This window comes from Bombyx mandarina, chromosome 18 (genome assembly GCF_030267445.1).
Source record: "Bombyx mandarina strain Sakado chromosome 18, ASM3026744v2".
NCBI classification, from domain to species: domain Eukaryota; kingdom Metazoa; phylum Arthropoda; class Insecta; order Lepidoptera; family Bombycidae; genus Bombyx; species Bombyx mandarina.
This window is the reverse complement of record NC_143224.1, coordinates 4201264-4221434: the sequence shown is the minus strand read 5'-3', so window position 1 is coordinate 4221434 and position 20171 is coordinate 4201264. Positions and strand designations below refer to the sequence as shown.

Genomic DNA, 20171 nt, shown 5'->3' with positions numbered 1-20171 from the left:
TTTTCTTATCAATCTTCACGATTGTTTGTATGGCATTATTATATATTTCAATAAATGTTTGGTATTCAACGTTATGATTAATTTCATATAATTAATTACTCAGCTGATTAAATGCCTTGATCAAAAAGGTCGTGTACATAATTGTTAGTTAATTCTTTTTCATAATTGAGATTTTGTATAGTGCGTATGAAAGTGCATCGCGGAAACTATAAATACGACTCCATTCGTATAAAATTCATAGGGAGAGGTCAATATCGTAATGCGAAACACGGGCCTCGAGTGTGGCCAGCTATCGGCAGTCCCGATCTATTTGATGGACTCACCGTGCCTCGGAATAAAACCCCCATTCCATGCATCGTCCGCTAATCTTATTATGTGATCTAACTGCGATGTTTTTAGTAATTGAGAAATACATGTATGTGTCTATTTATTGTTTGTCGTATAGATATTGCATTTTTCAAGACGATTTATATTCAGTATACCGAAGATAATTTTATTTTGATAATGATTTCGCGAATAGATACTACCTATATGAGTTGCTGCAAGTACCGTTAAACAATTTGTTGAAAGTGAAAACGTTTTGGCAAATTTTGTTAAATGGATTACAGTCTTATCTATTTCTGCTGAGAAGCAGTCCAGCGCTCAGGTGGGAATAGTGGGTCAGTCCTCATTCAATAAAATGGAAACATTTCAAGGCGGCTAGCAACATTCACATTGTGGTATCTATTCATTCCGATAAGCACTTAACAACACGAGATGAGCTTAAATTAAATGCTAAAGCTTTGCGACAACAAACACATAACCGACTAGCAGATTCTATTTTATTATTAAAAACATTATTAGTTCACGAGTTCCGGTTAGAAGTACAGTAATACTACTAGTAATAGTACTACTAAGTAATAGTACTACATACATATTCTATAGATACAGTATTTTGTCGTCGACATTATTTCGAATCTAATTAACAAGTCCCTGAAATAATTTGCATGCGGTTCCCATATCAAGCAGTCAGGAAGTTGGCCTCACGTGATTTATAACGCGATCGGCAACAGAACCGTGACCGTGTGTGTACGCTATGTAAAATTCAATTGGCAATACGATGGCGATTTGAATTTTAAAACAGAACTGGTAATAACGTTAGCGGTAGAATCGTGCGGTAAAGAGAGGGTTGGAACAATAAAGAGTGCGCACGCGCCGTCTGTCTAGTCGGCGCCGTAGCGCTCCAGTTGCTCGTGTCTGGTCAACACACTCTGCGGTACTCACGACTACTACTGCCCTCTACTCATCTGTTTACGATGCTAACTTGTGTTTGTATTAGAGAAACGTCGAAAATAGGGCACATATATCGTCTTTTCGCATTAAAGGTGTACAATTTTCAAAAATATTCGAAATTGAGTTAATATGCGGAATCATTTGGTATCCACCAGTATTTTTCTCATAAATACTGTCAAAGGAGCGGTAGTTTAGTTTTAGTATTTTTTTTAGTTTACTTATGTTTTGACTACTATAAAAAAAATTAATATATAGTTTTATCTTACTCTAAAACACAGATAATGTAACTGTGCTGCAAAGATGATTAATATTAAAAATATCACATGTTAAACTTTAAAAACACTCTCCTGTAAATTTAGTAAGTTTTGAGAATATACAGGTTTAATTTTTTTATTTTTTATTTTTATTGCGTAGATGGGTGGACGAGCTCACAGCCCACCTGATGTTAAGTGGTTACTGGAGCCCATAGACATCTACAACGTAGACGCGCCACCCACCTTGAGATACAAGTTCTAAAGTCTCAGTATAGTTACAACGGCTACCCCACCCTTCAAACCGAAACGCATTATTGCTTCACGGCAGAAATAAGCAGGGCGGTGGTACCTATCCGCGCGGACTCACAAGAGGTCCTACCACCAGTAATTACGCAAATTATAATTTTGCGGGTTTGATTTTTACTACACGATGTTATTCCTTCACCGTGGAAGTCAATCGTGAACATTTGTTGAGTACATATTTCATTAGAAAAATTGGTACCCGCCTGCGGGATTCGAACACCGGTGCATCGCTTCAACACGAATGCACCGGACGTCTTATCCTTTAGGCCACGACGACTTTTAATGCGAGAAGATGATATTGTTTTCATACTTTCTACATCTTTATTTAAAAATTCGGTGAGCAATTAATATTCGATTCTAGCAGTTAACTATTTAAAATACTTTCATTGGAATTTGTCTTGTACTACAGTGGAATCCGGTAAAATTTTATTATGTTCCGTTTGAAAATTCGACAGTCAGTTGTTAAAGTTGTCTCATTAGCGAGTCGTGGTATTTACATCTAAATATAAATTTGTATAGAGGAAATTAGTTTGGAACAGTTAAAGTGGCGCTAGCGTAGGTCTTAATAATAAATAATATTATTATTAGCGTGTGACGGTCGACATACGCATGTAGTGTTTACGTTAATTATGTTCTATATTGTTTTGTTTGTCTTCTATTGCGTAGTCGCGAACAGTGAATCGAGAAGATGTTCACATTTTTGAAAAGCGTGAGTATTCCACTCACGCTATTTGTTGAAATTTTGTTATATGCATAAATGTTATATGCACATGGTGGTAGGACCTCTTGTGTGGTGGTAGGACCTCTTGTGAGTCAGCACGGGTAGGTACCACCGCCCCGCCTATTTCTGCCGTGAAGCAGTAATGCGTTTCGGTTTGAAGGGTGGGGCAGCCGTTGTGACAATACTGAGTGAGACCTTAGAACTATATCTCAAGGTGCGTGGCCCATTTACGTTGTAGACTTCTATGGGCTCCAGTAACCACTTAACACCAGGTGGGCTGTGAGCTCGTCCACACATCTAAGCAATAAAAAACGTAATTTCAACGCTTTACCGAATAACACGTTTTACTTTAAATTTAAAGCATGAACGCTTACGCAATATCATCGCTGCATTTCAACTACGTAAATTAACACATGATGACTGAAATAATAAAATACAAGAGTAATATTTATTCTATATTTTCGTCACATCATCCACTCTATATTTTAATAATATGCTCTCGGGTAGAATATAGAAAATTCAAACTCTTTAATTGGTATACGAGGTCTAGGAATAATTACATCGCTTTTTTTAATAACAGGTATAAAAACTGACCTCGTAATAAACCAGCGACTACATGATGGGACTGGAATGATTTCATGCGAATGCTCTTTTTATCATTATCATTTATAATTGATCACATAGAAAACAAAAGCTTGTATAAATTGGGCGATAATAAAAAGATGTAATTATATACATGCCTAAAATCCCGCTCTTTTTTGTATGCTAGTTCTAGGGGAAAAGCAGCAGGGCTATAAAATTGACAGACGATCTAATTCATTTTATTAGCGTATCCTACGGTATCCTATTACGGTTTCTTCTAAACTTTATAATGGTCAAGAAAAAAACGATTTCTCATGGATCATTGGTACAACTATTGCATTGGTAATATTGGTATATATATAACCTTATAGATCGGAAGGCATGTGTTTCCTTAGTAGGAGAAATAGTTGGGACGGTACCTACCAATACCAAAGGACCCGTCCTTGTGCAAACAGTACTCAAGATTGGAATTAAAACTAAATTTAGGTAATACTATACACATAGTTGAACTAGTAATAATCTGGAGACCAGGGTCACATTATCATATACGATTTTCTAAATCTATTCTATGAACTTCCTTTTCTCAGATGTCTACAAGTAACTGCATTGTTGACTTGAATATGCGGCGTATAAAGTTCCGCGATCTTATTTATCTGCATTTTTGGTGTTGAATGGCAACTAGTACAAACTTTCACGTACCCCTTCCGATAGCGAGACGGGTTCTAGACGGCATTTTAAAAGATCAAAATTGACGGTCCGCTGAAATTTTACCAACACAATTCAATACCGTTGCCCGTTCAGGGTACATGTTAACAGAATAACACGCGCACGATGTTAAATTTCACCTCGAATTACCTCAGTCGTTTTTTCTAATTTAAAAAAAAATCCAATCCGACTCTCAAATGTATTGTGATCTCTGCGGGTCATAAAGAGGGCACAGGCCGGCTGGCGACCTTGCGGTCGTATTCTGATCGGGCGCGACTGTTATTTCGGCGAGGCGACATCGATCTGCCTGAGAAAACTAGAGTGACCTCATTACCAATTGAATTGCATTCGATTAGGACATTAGAAATTACACTGCCAACTCCGCAAATGCATATTTTGCATATTATAAAACACAGAACACAGACCCTGTTTGGTGGAATAAGAATTTGTGATAAAGTGAATGACACATACCTAATATTAGTGGTACCGCAGTAGTCGAAATTCGACTGTAATTAAATTATAAGTTTAAACATTATTATGGTTCTATTGTCAAAGACTAGTAATATATTTCTATAATATAATCACAGATTTTGCCAAAATGACACGCATAGATAAATAATATTAAAGACAAACAATATTAATCTATTTTTAATTTGACCACAAACTTTAAACAATAACAAAACTTTGACAATTGACAATAAACAAAGATATGTATGTGTTGTGTCAAATACACGGTAGTGTGTGTAATGTTTTTTTTATTGTTTTGATGTATTTTTTATGCGTAATTAAAAAAAATTAGCATTCTGCACTCTTTCTCTATATTCTCTTTAAGTGTGGGTAATTTCATACTCCTCCGTCCGCGCAATTATCGTATAAAGGAGTACAAAGGGTCCACGTATTTTTTTTTTATTTTTTTATTGCCTTTGTAGGCAGACGGGCGTACGGCCCACCTTATGGTGAGTGGTTACCGTCGCCCATGGACTTCAGCAATGCCAGGGGCAGAGCGAAGCCGCTGCCTACAATATTAATATATAGATTTTGTCATTTGTCACTTTAGATGATTTAGGTTTTTTTTCTAGCCCGGCAACAGACGGCGTTATTAATTATACAAAAATAAACGTCAGAGTTTGGTCTCGCCTGGCCGCTTGTTCATGACGATACCAGTACTTGTTAATCATTTAAACATTTACGTTGTCGCCTTTTGTTATCGTCTGTGAAATATGTTGCTACGCTGATGTATTTTCAAACGTACGTAATCAACTAATCGGTGTCAAAGTCTTCAATGGCTTATTACGCAAAACTAACACAATACAATAATAGCGTCTATTTTTCAAATACAACATTCACGTATGCGTTCTATTAATTTCGTAGATTCATTGACGTTCGAGTTTTACGTGTTAAAATTCATTTGAAAAACATAATATTTCGGAAACGTTTTAAGAAAATTAATAAAAATACAATTATGATAGAAATAAGCAAAGATATTTTTACTGTCGTTGCACTGGTCGTAGAGATCATAGTACACTATTGCTGTTTGCAGTTCAACGCCGGCACATTCAACCTAACCAACATCTAAATAATGAGTACGATAAGATAGCATGACATTGGCCAAAATTCTCTCGCACATATTTGTGTGGCTCGCCGATTCAAGGTGACCGGCGGGTGCGTTGACATTCAGACGCCTTTATCACGAACCGGGCTCGTTCATGACGCGCCTATGATTAATAGCAGCACCGTTGCCTAGTACCTACTGTCGATGATCCGCCAAATTTAATAAAATTATACTCAGTGACACATCTCAACTATGAGTCCGCACGGGTAGGTGCCAAAACCCCGCCTATTTCTGCCGTGAATGCGTTTCGGTTTGAAGGGTGGGGTAGCCGTTGTAACTATACTGAAACCTTAGAACTTATATCCCATGGTGGATGGCGCATTTACATTGTAGATGTCTATGGGCTCCAGTAACCACTTAACACCAGATGGGCTGTGAGCTCGTCCACCCATATAAGCAATAAAAAAAATCTATTCAACCTATAAAATGATCTGAATCGAAAAATATGACAGAATTTCACATTGATCTAGGTAATGGTCGTGTATTTGCATTTCTATTTTACTGCACGTTCCGAAGGCCGGTCAAGGCATCCGACGATACGGAATTCAGCATCGTCTTGCCCGGAGCCAATTCGTCGGCTAATAGCTTGAATTGTGCGCCGCTCTGACGACCGATAGATTTATTGACCGATACCGCCTAAGCCAGAGGTTTGACGGCCTATTTCTCAAAGACGAAACCAGAAATGTACCCGCAAAATTGCATAACTGACCTATGGCCAAATCGTAAAATGTCGAATTCGATGAATATAAACGTCAACTGTTTATTTATTTTACGAAGTCGACTACTGAATAATTTCGTTTGTCTGCAGTGGTATTTGGTGTATTGGAGCCAGTAATTGGTTGCAACGAAAAACTATTATAATCCACATCCGTATCTCCGCACTGTTGAGAGCAGGTCGCCCGCGGCTTTTTCTGAAATATCCCGTTTAAATTTTAGCGGTAAGGAGAAAAAAGAATCTAAATTGATTTTCGTTTCGTTTTTTCAGCACTAAAACCAAATCAATAGTATTAAAAAATATAAACGATATTAATGTAGTTTAAAAACTAAAATGACGCATTTAAATGACAAACCGAATTAACAAAATTAATTTGAGCTTTTGTTTTTGTTTATCCTAGTCAGGATAATAGAGCGAAGTATAAGAATGATGGTAAGACCTCTTGTGAGTCTGCACGGGTAGGTACCACCACCCTGCCTATTTCTGCCGTGCAGCAGTAATGCGTTTCGGTTTGAAGGGCGGGGTAGCCGTTGTAACTATACTGAGACCTTAAAACTCATATCTCAAGGTGTATCATTTACGTTGTAGATGTCTATGGGCTCCAGTAGCCTCTTAACATCAGGTGGGCTGCGAGCTCGTCTACCCATCTAAGCAATAAAAATAAATAAATAAAAAGAATGTTGTGAATATTGCCATCGGTCCTTGTTGCGTGTGCAAATATTCTAGATCATCCGGTTTGAAGTCGGTGAAAATTAAATTCAAAGATTTTGTTACACACCAACAAACTAACGTACCACGTTAATTAAAGGATGTTAAAAAATCTACTGATGCGATTTGTGGAACTGAAGTGACTAAAGAAACAAACTTTAGTCAAAATTTCAATCTTGAAAAGACATTTTTACAAGTTGATTATATAGCCCTTTGTAATAATTCTAAATTCCAAATTGACAAAGTATGACAGGATTGCAATAACGAGTCCATCAGTTAACATAATTGGTAAGCGCGGTTGTCTTCGTCAACACTGCCGGGGGCGGCGCTCGATCAAAGGCAATAATGGAAATTATCCGCAGCGTCGCGATCTGCGAACGTTTATCGATGGAGGCAATTTGGCGAATAAATGGCCCGGTAATGATTGGACCCCTCACGGCTTCGGTAACCACTCGATGTGAGGTCTGTTTGCGCACGTACTCGACTTGCTTTGCTCGTGACGGAGGTACCTGTGGCTTTTCTTGGTAAACCCCATTCTGCTTATTGTTGGCTCTACGAGCTTTGTGATATCGATGAGCGAAAAGGTCGTTCCTATGGAGTAGGACTTTTTTGTAAATACATTTGTGAATTCGAAAAATTCGAAAGTAAATTGTTTATTGAGCGTGAGAATATGTTTTTTTTTAATAAATGTTTATGCGTTCCTCTTACTAAAGTGAAAGCAAAACGACTTGTGAGTATTTTTAATTTATCTCTAATTATGCACCGCTTTTTCAGGCGTTGGCTGTTTTAATCAGCTTGATAAAAATGAACTTAAGATATATAATTAAAACAGAAAATGATTATTTTTGTCAATATTCTTCATGTGATGCATCTAAATGAAGAACTGCAAATCACGAATGCGAGTCCACATCCTAGTGTGATCTAGCTACTAGTGCTCGAGATGGGGAAAGAAGTATTTATTTGATAGAACAACATATTACTAATTTACCAATAATTAATACTACGGATAGACAATGGATAAGCTGTAGTGGTCTGATACCAGGATTGCGTATCTTCCGAATGTCAATCGTATGGTGAAATCCTGTAGCCTTAGGACGCAAACGTCATAAAAATATGTGTGCAATTCACACGCGGTAGATTTCTTTTTCCTACCTATGCTGATAGCCTTGAGAGGCTATGTCAGCGTTACCGTAGCGTGTAGGTGAGCTCTCGGGGCTCAGATCTGAGGTGTTCCTACCGCTGGCCCTAGCAAGAGCAGTGCTTCGCAGAATCTACCGCCGGATCGGAAAGGCGACCCACTGAGAAGATCCGACGAAGAAACTCAGTGGGCTGTGTCTGTGGGTTAATTTACTCGCCGTGCCCTTCGTCGCAAGCGACGGGTTCGGCAAGGACGGTGACCGGTGCTTGTGGTACCTAAAAGCACCGTTAATGGATCGGGAGGATCCGTAATGACGTGCTTAGGGTCACGCGGTAGAAGTGAAACCTTTGTACTTTATCTCATATTCTCGCAGATTAAATAGTATCTATTTATAATATAGATGATTGTCTTTTGACTCTTTTTAGTGTTGCATTACGAGTTTCACAGCGCTACTAAAGAAGCTTTCACTTCAAAAAGTTAAAAGACCTTAAAAGAAACTTCAATATGAAGCACCGATTATCGTTTCAGTGACGCCCCGGGGCTCGATATTTTGACGTTAATAACACACCGGCTGCCGACTACCGCGACCGATCGGCGACCCCCGTCGGTCAGTCGGGCGGGACTTGATTATTGTTTCCTTATTTTACACGTCAAATAATGCACGCGAACGTTTTGTGTGTACGCCATTAAAAAAACAAAAACAATTATTTTGATTAAATGTGTAAAACGGACACGGCTTCAACACAAGTTTCATGTTGTTTGGTGTATTTAATTTTAACACGATAACCGATTATTCGTCGTGCGCTATTAAGTACAAGTAAGGAAAATACTGATTTATTATTATTATTATTGTTATGATTTATGAATTTTGGATTGGTAATTTAGGAGGAAATACAAGCTATGGTACTTATTTTATTGCTAAGGTTGGTGAACGAGCTCAAGGCCAAACGGGTGTTAAGTGGGTACTGGGACCCATAGACATCTCAACGTAAGAGCCGCTACACCCACCTTGGCACGCGAGGTCTGTCTCAATTGCATAGTATAACAATGTCCCATCCTTCAAAACGGAACGCCATTACTCCTTCACGGCCGAAATAGACAGGGTGATGGCACATTTGTTTTTATTGCTTAGATGGGTGGACGAGCTCACGGCTCGCCTGGTGTTAAGTGGTTACCGGAGCCCAAAGACATCTATAACTTAAATGCCGCCATCCATATTGAAACATGAGGTGTAAGATCTCACTTTTAACAGTACAACGGCTGCCCCTCCCTTCAAACCGAAACGCAATTACTGCTTCACGGCAGAAATAGGCAGGGTGGTGGTACCTACTCGTCCCACCACCAGCAAAACTGATCACAAGCCACCTCACTGTCACTGATTATGCGATTAATGTTTGCTTTTCGTTACACGATGTAATAATAATTCCTTTGTCGTAGAGATAATTCGTGGATACGTGCAAAATACATATTTATTGGAAAAAATTGGTAGTGGCCTGCGAGACTGAAACACGGGCTGTCGCATCGCCCGATACGAGTGTACCGGGCGTCTAATCCTTTAAGTGGTTGAGTTATTATGATGTAAAAAAAGCTATATTTAAAGATCGTCATATTATTGTCATATCATCGTTTAAAAAGTCATATTTGAAAGGTGTTCGTAAACATATTATGAAGGAACTGTACTATAATTATTTAACAACAAGAATAATATTTACAATCAGTTCCATACAGTAAAGGTTTTTTTACTTGTGCTTGTTCGTGGACTATCATTTTAAAATCTCAGGCTCTTTATAATTCTATATATCTTATATTAGAAAATAGTAAATTTTTCATGTTTTCCTTAACTGCATGATACAGAAACAATAACACTGTAGTATATAATAATACATTTTATGCTTTGGAACGGAGGTATGTTGATATCTGTATTCAAAGCATGAACACTTCAAAACTAATAAAGCCATTAAATTAAATATTCCAGACGCATGATTCATTTGAAAACGCAAATAATACCACGACGCTGCCGTATAACTTGTATCATACATTTTAAAAATGATGTCCTTTAATTACTGTTAATCTCCATTATTTTTCTAGTATTCGTTATCAATATTGAATCTCTTTTTTTAATACATACTTATATTTATTTATTTTCCTACCTAAGCTGATGGTCTTGAGAGACCATTTCAGCGTAACTTTAACTAGTAGGTGAACTCACGGGGCTCAAACCTGATGACGTTGCTAACACTAACGCTAGCAAGAGCAGTGCTTCGCAGAATCTACCTCCGGATCGGAAATGCGACCCACTGAGAAGATTCGGCGAGAAACTCAATGGGCTGTGTCTGTGGGTTAATTTACTCGTCGAGCCCTTCGTTGCAAGCGACGGGTTCGACGAGAACGATGACCGGTACTTGGGGTACCTGAAAGGACCATAAAGGGGATGGCCCATTTTAGGCCCAAAGCGGACAATAGATTATAGAAAAAATACTTAGTGCATTAATTTTGTCATAAATAAATATGCATTTACTTTCTTGCAAATAAGCGCCACTATAGTTTACAATAAGTAGTTTAAAAAAAGTAACTCTATTGAAAAAACAAGGATTTTTATTTTTGCGGGAAAAATATTGCCAGCTTCAAATCCTTTTACGTATGAAGTAAATATTTTGAGTATATAAATAAAACATATAAATAAATCATTTTAAGTATTATCATTAATCAAACGATTTTAATGGATTTTATGCACATAAAATAACATCGAAGACATACCCATTGGACTTTAACTTGTAACTATACTTGAGACCTTAGAACTTATATCTCAAGGTGGGTGGCGCATTTACGTTGTAGATGTATGTGGGCTCGAATAACCCCTTAGCAACACCAGGGTGGCTGTGAGCTCGCCCACCCATCTAAGCAATAAAAAAAACTTTACTAGTATTGTTATTTAAATATGTACAACTAAAACAAAAACATAAAAAATAATGTGTACTCGTAAAAAAAAGATTAAGATATAAATCAATTATCGGTTATTTAAAAAAATAATTGATATATGAATTTCATGTAATTATTTTTCTTTATACTGACAACACTGAATTTAATCTGACTGACTGATACTTCGCTTGCTGCTTGTGGTGTTGTGCTTGCGTACAAAATGGATGCGTTTTGATTTTTCTTCGATTTATTTTACTTTTATCAATAACGTTTCATACTACGACTAAAAAACATTGTGTGAATTGTGGTTTTACCCTGACCGAGATTTAAAACCGTGTATATGCTCTCCTTTGCTATTTTTAGATGATACTAATTGTGTATGAAGATGAAGAAAATATAGATATTTAAAGAATTAAGTGTGTTTTTATACCCTATTGGATAAAAATACATTAGGAACATCTTAAACATTAAGAAAAGAAAAGTTCTTGAAGTATCTCACAATCCGACACTTATTTATATAGAAAATTAACCTCAAAACGAGTTTTTATTTTTATTATATTTTTTATAATAGTGGCGTCAATTTCAATATATTTTTTAGATATCCAATACATTTAAGAATTTGAATCAGTACATTTTTATAGTAATATTTGATGTCCATCTTGGGCCTAGCACACTATGGAGAGTGGGCAATCCCCTTTGTGTTTTTTTCAACTTCAGTTTTCTTTATTTTCTTTTATTAATAGCTGCTTACTCTGTATTGTCTGGTTTTACATGACATAAACAATTTTGTGGTAAATAAAATAGGTCTGTGCCTTGTAGAAGTTTTGCGAACGGATATTTGAAAACGGTTAGATAACGTCAATCCGGAATAGATAAAACTTTTTTATTTGAACTACCACTGTAACGATCTCAATGTAGATCTTCGATAGGGGATTAATCTTAATTTATTATTAACCGAAAACTTCAAAGAAAACTTACAAATTGCTTTACGTGGAAGGGGAGACTTATCATTTCATATTGATTATTATAACATTGAACAAATGATGACATTGTATGAAATGACCGCTCACCTTCATTGCATGTGCGTGGCAACTTAATGGTACGGTTTGTAATGAAAATTACATAGGAGGCTATCGTCGACTACAAGTCAACATTGCTATTTTTTGCTTCAATAATTGATAATTTTTTGGATTGCAAATTTTTGCTTACCGAAATTATTAATTGTGGGTGCTTTATGTCTTAAGAAAACACACACACAAACACCTGACATATTTGCTATATTTTTTTACTGCCCGTGTAGGTAGACGAGCATACTGATGGTAAGTGGTTACCGTCGCCCATTAACTTCAGCAATGCCAGGGGCAGAGCCAAGTCGCTGCCTACCGCTTAATACTCTTCACAAGCCTCGTTTGAAGAAGGACATATGTCATAGCGCTCGGGAAACACCGTGGAGGGGAGCTCATTCCAAAAAAGATCTCTGAAAGCGCACTATGGATGAACGCAGTGGCTCCAGGTAGTATGGATGAACTCTACTCCGGTGGCGGGCGGTGCGATGGTAAAAACAAGATGGTGGTATCATCTCATCTCAAACAATTCCTCAGAGCACTCCCCATGGAACATGCGGTACAAAATACAGAAGGAACCGAAGTCCCTCCGCAGACCCAGAGGTTCCAAACGTATTTCTCGTGGTTAATTTAATTTTTATGCCTACTTGTCGTAAAGAATGCAAATTACTGGCGATACAGTAAACGTGTCCCTGTCAACGACCTAATATCATATACAAGTACTTACACTTTATATTAGCCGAGTGATCGACCTGGACTCCTGCCACGATTTCAGTGTCTGACTAATTATTATAAACACCTGTTCATAGAAGATTCAATTTAATATAAACCTTCCCAAGGTTCATATTAGCTTATGTTTTAAATGCATAAGGAGATTGGTGTCTTGTTAAAAAGTATATATACATTATTGTTTCTGATAAGGTAACTCCAATGACACGGTGATTGTGTACAGCCGACCGGTTAAAAAAAAGTTAAATGTACCAACTAATAAATTCACAAAACAATGTATCCATTGCCAAAAATAACCTCGACGCGATCTTCGTTTCGTTCGTCGAATTCGAGAAAAGTAAAGCAGGTTCTAGAATCGGGTTCTGGAAATGACAGGAAAATCACGTATGTTGTTTTAGAGAGCGAGATATTAACGGCCCCCACTGTGTCGGTTGACGTGAAAAATATGCCCGGCTTCTCAGCGTGGCGTATTCGGGACGCGCGTCAGCTGACCAAAACAACGAGGTCGGGCTTGATTCACGTATGCGGAATCGTCTACTTGGTCTGGAGAATAGGTATCGTTTGCGATAACAACGAGCCAGTCGCGTCCTCGCAGCCGATTATTGCGGTTGCTACAATTATTTTATTTATTCTCACGAGGTTAACTGAGACCCGCTATACGGTACGGCTCACTCAAGGGACCAGGTGTCGCCTGCGAATTTCCGCTCTAGCCTTGTGTTTAAAATCGTCAAGGCGAACTAAAACGGCTAGCGTTACGCGAATAGAAGACAGCTTAGATGATTATGTACGAGTGAGCATAAGTGCAGTGACCCACCAACCGTGCGTGAAGTTGGGACGATGGTACGCAAAGGGGAGAGGTCCTCGGGTGCCTTCCTCAGGACTCTGGCCGACACGCTTCGGTGGCAATCGCTGCGGGCTGTCACAATGGTACGTTGAGAATGTAACTTTTCATGTCAATATTATTATTATTATTTTTTTGCTTAGGTGGATGCACGAGCTCACAGCCCACCTGATGTTAAGTGGTTACTGAAGCCTATAGACATCTACAACGTAAATGCGCCACCCACCTTGAGATATAAGTTCTAAGGTCTCAGTATATTTACAACGGCTGCCCCACCCTTCAAACCGAAACGGATTACTGCTTCACGGCTGAAATGGGCCGGATGGTGGTACCTACCCGTGCGGACTCACAAGAAATCCTACCACCAGTAGGTAGATTAATTCGATAATATATGTAAAAAAATACAGTGACGGATAATGTTCATAATAAACTATAAACAGTGCGTAATAACGTGTGCTTTAATTGTGAAAGGCATAATTATAATCAGATGCTTTAGTTGTTGACATTAAAGAAGTATTGTAAAAATAATAATGATTTTATCAAATACGGCGCCCGCCAAATCGCGTTTGATGTTTATCTACAAACGTGTTACATTAGAAACAAATTGTCATGTACCCGCGAAGCGTCCGTGTGACCGCGCTATACACCCCGAGTACACGTGTAGTTATCTGTCGCAATCTCTGACCTCAGGGTGAAGTTGAAATCACGTTTTAATGTAAACAGCAACGGGTAATCTTTTCGTTTTCATTTTATAACACTTACTCCCAACTATATCTGTATAAATTATACTAATTGTATCTATACTTTGAAAATTAAAAAAAAACGATCCGATGTAAGTATATGCCTTAATCACAATTACGAATATTTTGTTTTGGTTTTTATTGCTTTTAGACGTTGTTAGAAGGTTTGTGGCTATAGTATAGACAATCTGTAGTATAGACATAAAGCCTTGATCTCCGCCTCCGGCAACTTTGAGGATTTTGAGTAAAAGTCTCAATTCGATCTTTCGAACAGGAAAGCATTACTGTTTCACTGCAAAAATACTTGTATCATTTATGTGGTCGAATAATGGTAAAATTGTACAAGTATTTATTATATAATATTCGCACAATATGGTATTCGGTAGGGAGCAGGTTGGCTCTGCCCTTGGCATTGCTGACGTCCATGGGCGACGGTAACCACTAACCATCAGGTTGGCCGTATGGTCGTCTGCCTACAAAGGCAATGAACATAGTAAAATAGACTGAAATGCGTTTTAAAAAAAGTATATTACAATCATTTGTAGTTTTATTTGTCCGCGAATTCAACTAAAAATTACTAGATTTAAAAACTGGTTAATATTTTATTTCTTCACGGCAATGGAAGCCAGATATATAACAACAAAAACGCATATTAGCAGCCAATACAGCTAGTAGTCATAAGGTGAGCTCTAATATCAAGTACGTGCATTCATATCATTTATAATCTGTCCGCATTTTATCTTGCACCGCGAACACTAATAACAAGTCGTCATGAACTTTTTACGATCTATTGGTTTGATGCGATTAAAGTATTCTTGTATATATTAAGCGGCTCCGGAGCTCACGGGCATCTCGACGTGTATACCACCATTCATTTATTTAGAGACATTAAGTCAAGTTTATTCAGACTTTTTTTTTGTTCCTACCTAGCTGAGAGCCTTGAGAGGCCATTTCTGCGTAACCTTAACTAGTAGGTGAGCTCACGGGGCCCAAACCTGACGACGTTGCTAACACGAACCCCAGAAAGAGCCGTGCTTCGCAGAATCTACCATCGGATCGGAAACGCGACCCACTGAGAAGATCCGGCGAGAAACTCAGTGGGCTGTGTGTCTGAGGGTTAATTTACTCGTCGAGCCCTTCGTCGCAAGCGACGGGTTCGACGAGAACGATGACCGGTGCTTGAGGTACCTAAAAGCACCGTTAGTGGATCGGGAGGATCCGAAATGACGTGTAAATTCAGACCTGATTACTTCGCGGCAAATATAGACAGAATGGTGGTATCTGTACGTGCTTACAATAAGCCCTACAATCAGTAAATCTCGCTCTTATAATAATTTGAATGGCTTCAAGAATCTTGCCACATTATTCGTTTTGCCGCCCTCCGTAGCCTCTTCGAGCCCGGGGCAGAAGTTAAAAGTTTTAAACGGATTAATTAAGTTTTCGAACCCCGGTTTTTGGAGGCTAAACCTAAGATAACGTTTTGAAGTATGTTTTATTTATTTTGCGAATAAACACATCTTAATCTATTTTGGGGCTTGCTTTTACTTAAAATGCAACTTTTTTTTTATTGCGTAGACGGGTGGACGAGCTCACAGCCCACCTGGTGTTAAGTGATTATCGGAGCCCATAGACATCTACAACGTAAATGCCGCCACCCACCTTGGGATATGAGTTTTAAGGTCTCAGTATAGTTACAATGGCTGCCTCGCATTACTGTTTCACGCCAGAAATAGGCAGGGTGGTGGTACCTACCCGTGCGGACTCATAAGAGGTCCTACCACCAGTAGAGGAGTATTTTCTGAATGATCACATTTAAAGTAGGTTAATTAAATTAATAATATGACTTTGTAAAAAAGAAAGGCCCAAATATGGAAACATTGAAAAAAAAAAGGTTTATTAAAACAAATATTTTCTGGCGGACCAGATTGTACTGAACTAACTGTATTACGTAATTAGTAATTTCTTGAAACTGGAATGCTCTCGAAACTTTCGCCATAATTAAGTAACACCCACATTTCTGCTAGTAGTCAATCCGTGGGCGTAAAATGTTAAACCCGTCGTTATGTTAACCAAGTTAAAGTAAATCTCGTGATCAAATATTTTTATTTCATCCCTCGCGGCAGTTTACCTTCAATAAAATTGCTGCAAGGAATTCCAAAACGTCGCTTAATAGACATAAGGAGGACTTTAGATTGTCATTCGAACTCGTTTGTATGTCGCCTGAAAATTTGTTTTAGCCGTTCAACGTTAATTTCGGCGGAATATTGCCCTCAATATCGTTTCTCTAAACCATAAGTAAAATAAAAAAATGTCGGGAAACAATTTCAAAATCATAATAGTACTTCGTTATAAGAAACAACTATCAAGGACACTTTCAATATATTGTACAATTGTTTTTTATACTGTTGTAAACCATTCGTAATCTCAAAGGTATGTAATGTAGCACGCACATTGCTATGTGAATCGTACAAGCGAGGGTTGATGAGTGTTCGATTCGTTATCTCGGCGGCAAGCAATACATTGGATCGGCAAGGCAGCTAGCTAGTCTCGACGTTAGCGGCGCCGGCGTCGCGGCGTGCCCTATCATAGGAACCGCCATCCGCAGAGATGACTATGCTCGCTCTCATTCATTAGAGGGGAGCGAGGCAGGGCTGGGACGCAAGACGTCGCGCGCCGCCCGACGATATCGATTTTGTCCCACTCATCCCCGCGCGCCTCCTCTCCATTCCCGCACTCAGCATCCGACCTCGAGTGCTCTCCTATCGCGCCCACGGAACACCTCCAACAGAAAGTACGCCTTAACGATATCGCGGCATAGCTCAAAATGCCGCTCCACTCGCCGAATTGGACAACCTCCTGACGATCCCTAATGGACCCTCCGGCCTAAAGTCACTCGGTCGAGATTACAATGACACCGGTACCGTTCACACCATGCGAAAAAATAAGTTTTTTGTTACAATTAAAATGGTAAATCAAACCAATGTTAGTAATTGCGAGGTCAAACTTTGAAGAGACGGCGCACACTAAATGCGTTATTTTTAATGGGGTACTTACTACCCCAAGCCTTGTGTGTATATCGACATATATGTAGACGGTAAAATTTGCTGTATCGTGCAGGTTGGATGATGGATATACTCAATGGTATGATTGTCGGATCCGACATGATAGTTAGAATTGATCAGATTTCAGGTAATTATATTGTAATTATATCTGAAGTTTTTAAATCTAACGCTTGTTTTTAGCGAAATAGGACTGGAATTTTTTTACTGTATAGATTTTCATCGATGCTTCAATACTGTTTCTAATCTGTTTAAGGGACTAGTAAAAATTTTTTATCTCTTAATGTAAATTATATTATCACATACTACTTGAAAATCATACAAATAAACAATGCATGCCCAATGCACAGTCCATACAATCAATCGCAAAGCAGATTAAAATAAATAGAAATATTATTAAATTCTATGCAGGCTAAACTATTTCGGAGCAGATACTAAAGTACATAAAACATGACTAAGGTATTCTGTAGTCTTTGATAACTAATTTCTAATATTAGCACAGAAAAATGCTGTCTATTCTAAATCCGTTCTATTTACAAAACCGGCTCGGTACGAACCGACCCACGCAAACGACAACTTCAGATTCAAAATATACGAGTAAGACGTAGGTAGACATACCGGACCGAGAGAGAAAATTAGGCTACATCGAGCGCTTATGATTAAACGTATCTATGTGTATATACGTATATATGTGTATACAAAGCTTAATAAGTATGTTGTCAACCAACAAATTAAAGTTCTCGTTTATTCGTGACGTCACTGCTGAATCAGCTCTATCATGCAAGATTACTGCTCACATTTTACAGACTTTTGCACATAGCAGGGAGTCTACTGATGTAGTTATTTTTTAGTACATTAACCCGACAGCCTAGCCTACGGACCCCATTTGTTCTAAGTGAATATTTTCACTCTGCAAGTCATGAGTTGAAATTCTTTATAGTACTATTAATACGGCTGTCCTACACTTTAAAGTGTGTGTGTGTGTGTGTACCACTTTATGTGGTATCAGAAAGACTGAAAATAGAAAATATGTGCCTAAGTCATCAACGTAACCCGCCATTTGATAGCCGAACAGATTATTTACCTCTTGGCCTATAAAAATAATATTATAATAAATAATAAAAATAGAGTTATTTTTGATAAGTCTGAACAGATAAGTTTTATTTGCTTAATCCAAGTCCGCAAAAAAATCTAAAGCAAATCACAATATCCAAAAGACGTTACCGATGTTCGATTTTTCATTATCGACACATTTAATTTCATCACGTGTCTTTGAAGTTTCGAACAGGTTGCCTTTTTTTGGAATTTAACTATAGTCGAGAAAATACTCTACAGAACTCAATATCATAATCGCTAGTATATTGGACGGGTTTACTATATGCTTCAGGGTGAGTTCAATAAAGTGGCATTACATTGGTAAAAGATTTAAGTGTAAATAGCGGCGAAACTCTGCGCAAATGACATATTATTGTTTATCATTGAATTCTAATTTGTTCCGCAAATCATTTCCGTATCATTGAAAATTTTCAAATCTCTCTCAATCACTCTTACACCCGACGTCCGATCTAGGCCCCGGGTCAGAAACCGGGCAGAGTAGGGGGTTACCGCTGTTAACACTACAGCCAGACTAGCAGCGTCACCCGGAGGACACCGAGGCGATCATCAACGGCCAACGAGGTCGTTCTCCAGTCAGTTAGGCCGCCCAGGCGGTGCTGCTGGTGTTCCGGGATACCCCGCTGAATCAGAACGCGATACGCTGTCGACTGGGTTAGTCTTCCGCAGTACGTCCAGTGACGACAGCGCGGACCGCAACAGACGCTGCATTGTCCAATCCTGGTGCATCGGGTTAAGGTGACGGCACCGTGCGTAACCTAACCTCTTCAGGTCATCCCTTGACACTCACCGGGAGAAGACCTTCTCACATGTGTCAGAGCTGGACCAACGCCCTCCACCGACCACCGCTCGGCGGCGGCAGCACGGGAAATAAAAAGAGCTCACCCTTTCCCGTTCCCTTACATCTTTCTGCGAGATGGAGGACTCGCAAAAGTCGGGCATCGCCTGCCAGAGCTCATCGCTGCCGAGCGTCGTAGTTATGACGGTTGGCAGTGACAGATTCCGACCCTACCTTCGCGACGAGGACCAGGCGCTGTTCTTTTAAAGCTCCGCCGTGTCCTCGTCTCCGCCACTGCAGTGGCCACTTTCCTGTCACCGTGAATGTCTTGCTATTTATTATCCGAAGGTCCGCTTTGTAGGTCCCAAAACTGGCATAAAATAAGGCCCGAATTTGGAGATAGCTAAGAAATTCTCGTTCAGAACGAGTTCGTATCGTAGTGAGATGATGCTAGGATCGGGTTGATCGGTGCGACGGGCCGCCGAGATTGAATTCTTCGCGTTCCCATCACATGCAGGGTCGGCGCAAGGAAAAATCAAACTCGAATTAGTGATATCCAGGGCCAAGTCAGGATAAGTGATATAGAAATGTCTACCTTAAGTATTTTTTTTTATTGCTTAGTTGGGTGGACGAGCTCACAGCCCACCTAGTGTTAAGTGGTTACTGGAGCCCATAGGCATCTACAACGTAAATGCGCCACCCACCTTGAGACATAAGTTCTAAGGTCTCAAGTATAGTTACAACGGCGGCCCAACCCTTCAAACCGAAACGCATTACTGCTTCACGGTAGAAATAAGCAGGGTAATGGTACCTACCCGCGCGAACTCTCAAGAGGTCCTACCACCAGTCTCTAGGAATGTGACACGTTGTAGTGATTGTGGACATCGGTAGCTTAATTTCAGACGGGCCGTAAGTATT

General features: G+C 39.0%; 1 protein-coding gene across 6 annotated transcripts in view; it reads left to right on the top strand.

The window, feature by feature from the left end:
- Positions 1-20171, top strand: part of mnb (minibrain) — a 127648-nt gene that overhangs the window by 85603 nt on the left and 21874 nt on the right. The window contains exon 1 of one of the 6 annotated variants that reach the window (XM_089735004.1): positions 13090-13649. The exons of the other annotated variants lie outside the window; for them this stretch is intronic. Within the exon in view, the coding sequence (XP_089591130.1) occupies positions 13560-13649 (90 nt within the window). The 5' untranslated portion in view covers positions 13090-13559. Of the gene's footprint in view, positions 1-13089; positions 13650-20171 lie in introns of those variants that run through there. 6 annotated transcript variants of the gene reach the window in all.